The 12,898-nt window shown below is 41.5% G+C and overlaps 1 protein-coding gene across 10 annotated transcripts in view; it reads left to right on the forward strand.

Annotated features, from left to right (window-relative positions):
• The window catches only part of SLC10A7 (solute carrier family 10 member 7), a 128,660-nt gene that overhangs the window by 63,964 nt on the left and 51,798 nt on the right, over positions 1–12,898 (forward strand). The window contains exons 6-8 of one of the 10 annotated variants that reach the window (XR_013990784.1): positions 9,345–9,454; positions 10,075–10,388; positions 10,535–10,619. The exons of 4 other annotated variants lie outside the window; for them this stretch is intronic. Coding sequence is in view for 5 of the 6 variants with exons in the window: in XM_081022034.1 (XP_080878160.1) it covers positions 9,345–9,454; positions 10,075–10,249 (285 nt within the window). In the remaining variant the exon portion in view is untranslated. Of the gene's footprint in view, positions 1–9,082; positions 9,305–9,344; positions 9,455–10,074; positions 10,508–10,534; positions 11,030–12,898 lie in introns of those variants that run through there. 5 more of the 10 variants (XM_081022035.1, XM_081022034.1, XM_081022030.1 and 2 more) reach the window with 5 other exon arrangements.

Here is a 12,898-nt window from a genome sequence, read left to right on the forward strand (position 1 = left end):
TGCCTAAATCCATCTTTATTTCTATCCTTTCACTTTCACATGTGTTCATTCTGTCTTGTTTCTGCTTTAAGCTAAATTGTTTTAATCCTCATGTAAAAGGAAACTTGGCTTTGCTCCTTCTCTTTGTGATGGCCCATTTCTGAGCTGGAAAATGGGTGAAGGAAAGCTGCTACCCACAATGTTTTTCTTGTGTTGATGTATCCAGAGAGGCTGGCTTGGATCAAGAAGGTCCCTTGTGTAAGCGGAAGGCAACTCTCACTTAAGCCCCACCCCTTTCTGTATGTGCCTTGCTTCCACTGCAGTATTTTGCACTGTGTACCATGCCATTTCTAAAGGCCTCTCACCCCTGAGGAGGGCTTATCAAGGGGCATTTGGTAGAGGCAGAAAAGTCTCATAGGACTCAACTATACAGCTGCAAATAAAATGTTTTAAATGTGTTTTAAGTGCAATATACAATGTGACACTAGATGACAATGGTGAGCCTTATGGAAAATTCAATGTATTTTTTTTTATTATAAAAAAAGCATTTTCAGAACAGTTTTTATATGTGTGTAGATTCCACCATAGTATGAGCAGCTTTTGGATACTATGTATCTGGATCCAGCCCACTGTTTTGTTTGGTTCCATTATAAAAAAAAAGAGTACTTTAAGATCAACTTTTCCTATCTCCCAGTACAAACCTTCTGCATATTTCCTGTATATATTGCTTTACTGGAGCTGCAGAAATGAGTTCTGTCTTTCTTCCGAGTCAACGGTGAATTTGTGCAGTTGTAATCTACTGTGAGCACTTTAATAAATTTGATGCAATTTGCTGAAGGCAGGTGGGAGACTAGAAATGGGATTGGATTGCAGGAACAGGAACTAGTGAGGTGTAGCTCCTCAAAGAAATTAGCGGATGAAATTTACAGGCAATCTATGTATGGGTGCAATGCCATGAATTCTTGGTAAATAACAAAGAGGGGGGAGGGGGAGGAAGACTCAGCATACAGCAACCATGGGAAACTTTTTCCAAGCCAGTTGCACAAGGTGTTTCTATTTCTCTAAATGAATTATATGGGCAAACTGGCAGATCACTTGGGGCAGAATGGACAACATCAACTCTTGACCATTTCTGGAAGCTGATCCACACTAAGAGGATGAATATATATTTGGGGGGGCATGCAATGTTGCAGAGGCATTTACCTCTGTCTTCATGTTTTCACCTAGAAAAGCATAATAATATAAAGTAATGCATTTGTCCTGTTATTCAAGTATGTTTGTAAATGCTCACTTTTAAAAAAAAAATTGTGAATGGGTCAGTTTGCAAAGCTTTTGAGAATTTGTCACTCTCTCTCCTCCCTCCCTCCCTCTCCTGATAATAGTAGTTATCCTCCTAGTGCAGTAGTTCTGGGACTACTAAAGTTTAGCATTATGAAAATATAGTATGTAATTTACTTGCACAGCCAAAAATGCAACAAAGGTTGGGTTTACATTGGGATTGGCTCAAGTGCTTGCAGTAGAAATTTAGTTATCCAGAACTCTGCTTATTCCCAGGGGATATGGATTGGTAAAGTACCAGCTGGTGCATTCTGTTTGTAAAACATGAGATATCTCTCTTGCAATGCTACAATTGTGATATCTATGGAAATATGCTTAGGAGAAAGAGGAAGAAATTGCTAGAGATAACATCATACCAGTTTGTGTTGTTAGTAGCAGCTAGGTAACATTTAACTTATTTGCATTTGTTAGAAATTTTGGGGATCTATTAAGTTGTATTTCAGCAAATGTTTAATTTATATGACCTATGAATCAGTTGCTTTTCTGGTCAAGTAAATTTGGTTTTCCTTTTTTCATCTTCCATTATGTCTGTCTAAAAAGTATAATAATCTTTTCTCAAATGAGGCAAGATTTCTTCCCTTAACAAGAAAGTGAGGTGTTGTTGAATTCATATTTTCTTGGTTCCCCTTATCAGCTAGTAGCTTTCCATTTCTATAAATATTATATTGCAAAACAAAACAAATGTTTTACAGAGTTGATCTTCCTTCTCATTCCCCTCCTCCTGCTTCATGCTTTACTTGATAAATGAATACTTAAAAATTTCAAAAAAATTCCTCCCCTCTTAATTTTTTTGAAGCCAAAAATTCATTGTGGGTTTGTGGCTTTCTACATGCCAGAAAAAACAATCAAATGGCAAACCTGTGTTTTCCCCGCCCCCCTCTTCTGAAATCCCCGACAAGCCCCAACACTTGGTCCTTGTACTGCTGTACAGATCTATTCATTATTGATGACTTGGGCCAGGCAGGCAGGCAAAGTGCACAAGCAACACATACATAGATTACCATAGTGTGAGGTTTGCACTCTGCATTTAGAAATTACCTTAATTCCAAAAGAGGGCCTCCACCCACCCACCACAACTGCTGCACAACTTCTATTAATTTATACTAGGGGCAGTATATTCCACAGAAGCCAGGAGCCATGCTGATGTAGCAACAAGATCCATGAACATTTTTTACTAATTATTTTTTAAAAAATAAATAGTATAGGACATGTTCCATAAGGATCTAACTATTAATGAACAAGGAAATATTCATTAGTTTTATTTTCCAAGCATGTCAGACATACACCTCAAACATAGCAATTATTTTTGAAATCCTATTGACTTGAAGCCAAGCATATATTTGTCTCTTTGGTTGCTGCTAGAAAATGTGATGTTTTTCTCTTGAAGTCAAAAATACACGGAGAAGTTCCAAACTATATTTTGTGTTTCCCAGCATGTGGACTCAAGTATATTCCTGTACATGTAATATAACTGTAAAGTCCTAAACGGCCTCGGTCCAGTATACCTGAAGGAGCCCTGTTTAGGGAAGCTTTTAATGTTTGATGCACTATTGTATTTTAATATTTTGTTGGAAGCTGCCCAGAGTGGCTGGGGAAACCCAGCCAAACGGGTTGGGTATAAATAAATTATTATTATTATTATTATTATTATCATCATCATCATCATCATCCTTTTGGAGCCAATGAGATTGTGCCAATTTTTCATGCAGGGATGTTCAGTGAAGTGATTTGGATCATAAAAAGTCATAGATTGCAGTCATTTACTATAGTATGTGATTCTTTTTGAAAAGTATTTTAACTGCATTATGCATATCCAGTTTGTGACATCTATGTCTATTCTGTAGTCCAATTGCAACTAGGGAATATTGAACAAGAACCAAGAACAAAAAGCAATATGAAAATTGGTTTGAAATTCTAATGCTAATAGTTTGTCAATGAGTTTCCTTGGTTATGTCACACTGGTGCAGCACTCTTATGGGACTGGCTGTTGCTGGAGCTCTGGAGTATGGCTGCCCTGATTGGTTAGTTGCCAGTCATGTGCTTTCCTTTGTTAGCAGCTAGCTGCCCCTTCCCTCAGTAGCTGTACTGCTTCTTCCTAAGCTGCCTCCCTACCAGATGGTTGCTTGTACTTCACCAGGCAGAGGTTGGGGTAGGGCTGCCTGAAAAGCTGTACCACCCCCTTCCCTGGTTGATAACCAGGTGTTTGGCGGGGGCAGGGGGGGTGGACCAGGAGCTGCCAGGAATCTTTCTCCGTCTTCTGCAGTTGCACCAACTTCCTACACATGGGAAAGGACTACCTCTCAGTCTGTTAATTCCTACAAACACAGGAACAACACATATAAGCATGGCAGTGGTGTTTATTGTGCAGCATCCAGGATGAGGTGAATCATGAAAGGCAAAGATCTGTGTCTGGGGTTGTCAACTAGCAACTCCAGCAGGACAACTGTGCCTTTGGCAATAGCAAGACAGAGAAAGGAGCAGTTATAGCATCTGTTTATATGGCTCCAGCTGTATGTTGGGAACATCTTCACATAGTGCCCAAGTATTTGTTATGGAGCATGCCAGGACACAAGTGGTTCATACCATTTCCACCACTTGCACCTGTAGGATTGCCTACCTACCAGTTGAAACTGTTAAACAGTACATTACTCCATGTGTTTCTCCTTTTCTTGCTTGCTTCTGTGGCGTGCCCTTTCCTAGCACCCCCAATTTTTGGAGTGTTTGGGTATTTGTGTCTGGAGGCTAAAGATCTTAGGATTCTAGGCTGAGAAGTGGTATCAGTGTTTGTGAGTCGAGGCCCCACTCCCCGCTTTGTGATGAAATAAAACACGTGGACACAAGTATTTTAGGTTAATGGGCTAAAAAAGGCCACAACTTTATTGGTTACAGAATATGAGTGGTATTGGCTTAGGCATTGGATCCGAACAGACTATACTTAACTCCTGCCCGCTCAGCAGGGAGTCACACAAGAGTTAACAACCGTGTTGATGCAAATCAACTGGAAGCTTTCCCCTAGAGTCACCGGGGTTGTGCCATGGCCCTAGCCACCACCTGGGCATCGGACAGGAACCACGACCGCCGGATTCTTTTAACGGAATATCCTTCGAGGGGTAGGTGATGGCCACAACCTCCCCCTCCAACACACAACACATTTTCCAGAGCCTACTGCCAAACCTTACAAAGTCATGCCGATTTGCTACGAGGTAGGCGAAAAACCAAGTGGCTGGTGCCAATCTGCCAAGTGGAAAAAATTCCTACCAGGCCCCTTGGACAACCAAGGTGACCAACTGAGGTCTATAGCAAGGTCAGGTGCTGAAGCAAAACCTAGAGAGAGGGCGGGTGATATGAGGAAGCCGAAAGAACAATGAAGAGCCCGTGGGCCCGCGGCCATTTAAGTGCGGCTAAATCACGCCCCCCCTGCCAGCAAGATTGGCTGGCTGGGGTGCATGACGCAGGCTCAGGACTCCAATGATGCAGGGGCCCCGGCCACGCCACGCCCCCGCGAGCACGGGAAGCGATTCCCGTCACAACTCCTCCCCTCCAGGAAGAGGAGAGGCTTCGCAAGAGCCTAGGATGTTCTGGAGACAGGCTGTTTTTTTCCAAAGTGCTCCCTTGGTGGGCAAAACTCATCTTCTCCATAGTTCCCCTCACCCAAATTCCCACTTGTATCTCTTAAGCGTCACAGTATTGGGGGGGGGGAGAGGGAGAAACACGACCACCATCATGCCATCTTCCTGTCATATACATTTTGTTCACACTGTGTGGACTGTACTAATGGTGATGTACAGTGATGGTGTATTCAGTTGCATCATATCCTACGCTCTGTCTTGGCAATTCAGGTGAGGTGGTCATTCATACAGAGGAAGGTGGTTTAAATAAAAATAAAATAAAAAATCCCTCCCATTGAAACCAGTCAGTAGTGTAAAGCTGCACAACAGGGCGTGACTGTGAATTGGAGGGACATAGCATGTGTGTACTCCTCCCCAGAGCCACCTGCCTCCCATCCATGATTCTCTCCCAGCCATTTTGGCCATTCCCTCAGCGTGTCTTCAATAGAACAGGTCTATAGGTAGCATGTTCCAATGACATATCTGTGGTGGTCTCTGAATCTTGTAGCCATTCATACAGATCTTTAGTGTAGGGATTGCCTCATAAATCAATGGGAGTATCAATTTTGGCTTGATTGTGCTGATATGCATCAATAATTTCAATATACAAATGTCATGCACATTTTCCCATATAACATGCTTACATTGCTAAGATTTTCTTTAAAGAAAGCAGAATGGGTCATAGGCAAGAAGTTTCATGTGTGAATTTGCCCTGTAATGTATGCAAACATGAAAAATTATATTTCTTTTGATAAAAATGTCTCCCCTAATACTTGCAATAGCTTTCATTTTATTAGATAGAGATAAAAAGTAAAGCCTTTTTAGTTTTAAATTAGAAATGAAATTGAATATGATGACTGACTGACAATGAAAACTGTTTGCTTAGAAAGGCTATATACTCTGGTTTGGAAATAGTGATGAGAAGCCATTCTGGAAGGGGGTTATATTTCACTTTCTAGAAAAGGAGTGTCTGCCAACATTAATTGTCTTTGCCATGGTGCATTATTTTCATTTCTTGTATTGCCTTTGTCACCATTTGGAAATAGCTTAACACCCTAATGTAAATTTCAGACCGTAGAATCAACAGCATAATAAAACTTCCTTTTAAGTACTGTAGCAGGTTTTTTCCCTGGAAAGTGGCATAGCACCATCTAGTGTAGAAGAACATTTCATTTTGACATAATTTTCTATTCCTAAGAATGCTATAACATTCAATTAATTGGACTGTTTCATGGAAGTTAAACTAAATTAGCACACACAGCATCCCAGTCCAAAATATTATCCCAGAAAACAATCAACAATACTCATGTAATCTCAGTCTGGTGATATGATTTAGCACTGCTGTGGTATAGTCCTCAAAATGTACAATTTTTTGTCTATATGTGCTGAAATAGAAAATAATGAGGAACATCCGGTATCAAACTGTCCCATATCCAGATTTACAGGATTTTTGCATTTAGTAATTTATCAACAGAAACTGGGGGGCCCTTCTTCTGTGTGTTTAGAATTGTTTATGTCCCTTCATATGACTGTAGACCCAAGGGGGCTTTGGACTTAAGTTTTAAAATGCCCAAATAGTTACTTGGATCATTGAAATCCTGAAAATTGGCCTATATACATAGTGTGTATCTGCAAGCACTTAAAAAAAAAATCTTTATCAAATTTGTCAGCATGAAGACACCCAAAATAAATAGGAACAATAAATGCAAATTTAGACCCAGCAATTCAGTAATAAGCATGTATAATCAGGTAAATTTGTTTTCCAAAGCATTCAGCTCAACAGAGACTGTGGAAGATAAGGGTTGACCAACACAGAGAATGTCAAGGGAAATATTCTGCATATTTTCTATAAAACGGTTTAGTCGGAACCTCTCCCTTAATCATCAACACAAGCTGCATACATTTGCAGTGCTGGGGTACCGCTGCATTTCCAGGTGGGGTTGTTGCATATGTAAAACATAAGAACCATGCTTCTAGAAAAAGAGATGAGAATCCCTTGCATTTTAGCCTCACAACCCTGGTACATAAGCTTATATGAACATGTTCAAAGCACATTGTCCATAGCAATAATATTAAAATAACCAAAGCTTTATTGTTTTATCTTTTTGTAAATCTGTTTGAGTTTCTTTTACAATCAAGCGGTATATAAATTTTATGAAATAATTAATATGACAGTAATTACATTCAAGGCCTCAACATAACCTGATGTATGGTAATTCAGAAAATACACTGGCAAGGATCCAAACAAGCACGCTCCTCAATCCACATTCCCGAGGGGAATTTGGACTGGTGAAAGTAACTCTTCATGCTGCTTTAACTCTGGGAGCTTGAAAAGCAATTTGTGATGTGGCATGAGGGTCTGTTTAATTGGGGGGGGGGGGAGAGAAGCTATCCCCCCAAATAGCTCTTTGGATCCCTGCCATAACTTAGGTACATAGAATCATAATTATCCCTGGCCTGTTGCTATACGTCCATAGGACAGGGTGATACAACCTTGAGGCATTATAGTAGGTAGTACCACTCGACTTTGTAGATAGGGAATACTAACTTGCAGGAACTCCTTGTAAGTGAGGGAGGAAACCTAGCATACTAAGGGAAACTTTCCAGCCTAGCCACTTCTTGCCTGTTTGGTTTTTTGGTTGTTGTTTTTTAATAGAGTACTAAAAAAGAAAAGAAAGAAAGCTACCAACCCACATACCGTCTGAAGTGGTATGGTCCACTCTACCACCTCAGGTTTCTGTTGCCTCATTCTGCTGCATTTGTAGCCCAGGCCTCCAAGAAATAGACATTAAATTGTGTGTTTTGCTAAGATCAACAGGGACTGAATAGGCATGTATGAGGAAGCATGAAAAAATGTACAGGGAAGTGAGGTAGAATTGAAATACACATTGCTGGTGGAGAAAGAATATGTGCATGAAAAAGAGAAAGTATGAGAGGTATGTGTAATATTGGCAACATAAGGTCACTGCAGCACATAAAGTATTTGAAAATGCAGGCAGGCAGATCTATCCATAGGTGTCTAGTAGAGCCCCTGTCCCCACAGCAAAATCCATTAATCCTGTTCTGCTGGGCAGTTCCTTCTAAGTGTGTGTCCAAAAAAGTGCATGAACTGTGTACATGGCAGGTCTGAACTGCATCCCACCTTTCTTGCTAACCTTGAATGGCATGTTAGACAACAGCACCTGCCCGTTGCAGGCATTGTGTGAATTTCAGATCTATGTTCGAACTGTTCATGTAAGCTGTACTACCTTATGTTTCCAAATGCATATTCCATCAGAAGTATCTTCTGTATAAATACAACTGAAGCTCTTGTTTGGGCTCCCATTAATTCCAGTGTTGCCGACACAGAAGAGAGTCTTGGGGTATTGACCCTTGTCTTAGAAACTGTTAATGTTATTTTCAGAACTGGACAACACTTGGACACCCATATTTCTATTTTAAATGACACATTTCTTTCCCGTGTGTATAAAATTGTCTTCACTCAACTGAGAAGTTTTTCTAGTGTGCAGAAGATGCCCTCTGCTGGAAGAGAGGGTTTCTCACATCTATATGTGTGGGTGTATACTGTATTATATAAAATAGCATGTATATGTATGTATGGTTTTTAAAAGTGATGCTTACTCAAAAACTGTTGCTCAACATTTTTCTTCTTCTGACCCACCACACACAAGTACACACATTTCTCCTCTATTATATAAACCAAACATTTGATTACTTTGTAAATTCTAACCTGCATACATCCCATATTTTTCTTCTTTGATGTTATATTTACTACATTTTAAATATTACATATCTATACATCTAAGTAACATACAAACCTTTCATCTGATCAGATTATGCTTGCTGAGGGCATAGGATTGCAACTAAAGCTACAGTGCTATGCACATTACCTGGAAGGAAGTCCTATGGAGCACAGTGGGACTTCTCAATTGATAAGCATAGGGCAATGAGCACAACGTTACTGGGGGGAAATTACATTGGCTTAGTGCTATTCTTGTACCAGTGGGAGGCTGCATTGACACAACTCTTATCCAGTCAGTGGTCTTTTCCATCCTTGATGACAGAATAGCTCAAAAGAGGCGGCATAAGCTTAAAATGTTGTAATTGTAGCCAGTAGAGAGCCCTAGATAACTGTCCTTCTATCCCTATCCCTACAGCCTCATTGGAGTGTAGGAGCCCAACTAAGCGTGAAATCAATCATGGCACATTTTCAGAAGTAGAAATGCCCCAGCAAAGAAATATTATTCATGTGTCTGCTAACAAGACACACAGCATAGGTTTACATAACCCTACTACTGTGTCTAAAGCACAAGGAGCACACAAATTGGAACTTTGCCCAGACAGACATGCAACAGGTAGGGGATATGGTGGTGGGGTGGGGTTGGTGAAAGGGCAGATGAATGATGCTTGTCTTTTCAGAACCCTTCCAGATACTCTGCTTTTGAACACAAATGCCCAACAGGAACTTCAACTCCATTGTTGCAACTTGGACTGCAACAACAAAGCACTCAGCACAGAAAAGCTAGGAGGTATAGCTCACTGCGGGAGTGGGGGTGGGGGAGGGGAGACACTATACTTCAAAGCAGGTATCCCTCATATCCTCCATTCTTTCCTGCCAAACCACCAAGGAAAGACACGGGTGAGCAGAGCACTATCATAAACTTCCACAGTGTTAGTGTGTCATCCAGCGTGGCATAGTGGTTAGATTGTCGGACTAGGACCTGGGCATCAAGGATTAAAATCTCCACTCAGCTCACTAGGATGAGTTACTCACTCTCAGCCTAACCTACCTCACAGGGTTTTTGTGAGGATAAAAATGTGGCAGGAGGAGAACTATGTATGCCACCTTGAGCTCCTTGGAGTAAACATGGGATGTAACTCAAATAATAATGTGGGTAAAGAGTTTACAGTGGTACCTTGGGTTAAGAACTTAATTAATTCTGGAGGTCTGTTCTTAACCTGAAGCACCACTTTAGCTAATGAGGCCTCCTGCTGCCACTGCACTGCCGCTGCACGATTTCTGTTCTCATCCTGAAGCAAAGTTCTTAACCTGAGGTACTATTTCTGGGTTAGCGGAGTCTGTAACCTGAAGCGTATGTAACCCGAGGTACCACTGTATTGGCTTTATGACCCTCCATTTACTCAACAGTTTGCAGCAGTGTTTCCTGCATAGGGTACACAGGACGAATAAATACTGTGGCATACCAAGAAACCTAGGTAAGTTCTCACCAGGCACGAATGAAAAGAATGTAGAGCACCATGCATTTGATGGTGAGCACCAGAGCTGGGCAGTGGTTGGTTTTTTGTTTTGGTTACAGGACTAGAGGCAGGGGATCCAGAGTAGAGCAAACAGTAACTGGAGACAAGACTTCCAGTGCAGCTTCATACATTGAATTGGTGACTATTGTCCCAGTGACTTGCATTGTGCACTCCTCTTGAGATTGGGAGGAGTACCAAAGAGAGGTGAGTGCATATGGGGCATGAGGAATAGAAGAGCACGTAGTGGCAGCAGTACCCTTTCTCAACCAGTCTTCAACAGCCCTTACTGAGTACTTTAACCATTGCAACTGCTACCCATTATTCATCACTATCCCTGTGTTTCTCCACAGGCAACCAGAATGCACAGAAGCAAGTGTCTCCCTCTTCCCGTTGCCATGCAAACCACATGCAAAAAGGCCTACAACTGTAGCAGTGACCTGTGGGGAGCTATTTATACTTATTTTCTTATGTTTATCTTATACATTTCTTCCTTCATTGAAGGCAAGGTGGTATCTAGACAGCCACCCAACCAAGCACTGGCAATACCCAGATTTGCTTAGCTTCAGCAAGGTCGTGGTCTTGTGTGCCATCAGACCACAACCTTGGAAATTAGGTGCTTTGCTGCTTGCATAGTTCCTGTGACTTTGCAGAGTTTTCAAAGACATACAATAGGTGATGGATATCCCATGATGAATAAAGCTACCTGTGGTACTCCTGTGTCCATCATGCCGCTCTTGAAGGCACGGAGGTCCTGCAAAAGCAAGCAAGTTGGTTAGCCCATTACTGTATGATGCTGTCAGAACTTAATTCCAGAAATGATGCTGCCAATAAAAGCTATGATTCATTCACCTGTGTTGCTGTTATTACTGATACGTTGTGAATAAGAGTTTGCTTCCCTCAAACTCAGCTGTCTTCATAAGGAAACACACAATGGGAGGGGGCAGAAGGTTCTTTACAGTACCCCACTAGGGCTAAGAGACTGCATCTTGACCCAGTGGTTTTGCCCATTGAACACCAGCAAGGGAAGCAGGATGGCCCCTGCAGTTCATGGTGCTGTTGGCTTTTCCTCCTAGGAATTGGTTTATGATAAATCAGGCTGCATGAATTGAAGGAGGAAATAGATGACATGTTCTGCTGAGGAAACACCACCTACTGGCAAGCAACCATGTGTGCGTATGGCTGGTTGCAATGGAAGGGGGTGAGCAAAATGGCTGGGCCTCACTGAGTCTGACAGTTGGCAGAGTGAGTATGTTAGTCCTTGCACCATTCACTCCATTGGCAAGCTCTCTGTCCTGTTTCAGGTGTGCATGTATGTCTCCTCCCAACTCTTTCTCCTGGGAATCTAGCCCGGGATTGAACCTAAGATCTCCTGTGGTGTGTCTATGCTGTTTTCTAAGGCTAGAACTCCATGTTGTTGAGTCCATCTAGTCCTGTCTACATGGCTTGTCCAGTAATCAGCATGCAAAAGAGCAAATAGTGAATGTTCCTAGGAGACTACAAAAGCCCCAGCACAGATTATTCTTCTTCCTGCTCCTATAGTTGTGTGGTATAGTACTCAGTGGGATTCCTGAGTGCTAGATCTGCTTCCTCTCTCTTTCCCCATTCAAACACCCAGTTGTCAGTGGGGCACCCATACAATCATCTTTGCCCTTTGGGAGTCATCTCACCTGGGTGGGAAATTCACAGTGAACTAGCTGTCTTTAAATAAATAAATAAATAAATAAATAAATAAATAAATAAAGTGCTGCTGCCTTCTGTGGTGTGTAGCTTTCTGTTTTATGTGCTCCCACCCCTTGAAAAAAGCTTCCATCTTAATGCAAACACAAATATGAACTTGTTGTGTGCTATGCTCTGAATACACTGTGTGTGGGAAACTCTTTGGATCCATCCTGCATGTACAGCTCCTGATCCGAATCTTGTGCATTGTGGTATCAAAGTGGTATGTTCTGGTGGAATAACATTATCACGGCATTTCTGCTGCTGTTGTGAGTTTATTAGTGCCATGCCTACAATGGCTAGTAGGGATGCCATTAGTTTGCAGTACCAGAATGTGTGGGTGGAACTTGTAGGGGTGCTATGGCAGTGCCTGCTCATACTGGTACATCGGCTTTTGTTTCTCATACTGTTCTTGTGCACAAGTTCATGACTACTTAATGTTGGCTTTGGTGCTGGCTTAGCAGGGCCAGAGGACTGGTCCGCCTGACTTACTAGCAGACATTCTGTGTGTGCACATTGTGTGTGTCTGGCAGGTGAAATTGTTCCCAAGGTGACTATTTTGTAAATGGTAGAAACACTATCCATTTCTGACATCTAATACTATTACTGTGTTTTGCATATGATGTGTCTAGCTGTGTTAATGATCCAATCCCTCCTCTTAAGAGACCACAAAAGATGCTGTCCCAGGGGAAAGAAAACCATGAAGCTTCCGATTGGGATTGGATGCCCAGGGCATAATCCCACCATCGAAAATTAAAACTGGCAGATTACGTCCCTTCTAATAAAGTAGAGGTTGTCTCACAATTGCATTTCTGATTTTATAATCCAGTCATTAAAATACAAACATGGGACCTCTCTTTTTAAAAACCTTTTTTTATTTTTACCTTTTGTCACACTTGTCATTTTTAATTGACTTGGAATATAGAAGTTGCATGCATTTGTGAAAATATAATTAAGCTCAACTTTTCATAGCCAGGTGCTTAGCCAAAAATGCAAAA

The sequence above is a fragment of the Podarcis pityusensis genome (genome assembly GCF_964106645.2).
Source record: "Podarcis pityusensis genome assembly, chromosome: 9".
Lineage (NCBI taxonomy): Eukaryota > Metazoa > Chordata > Lepidosauria > Squamata > Lacertidae > Podarcis > Podarcis pityusensis.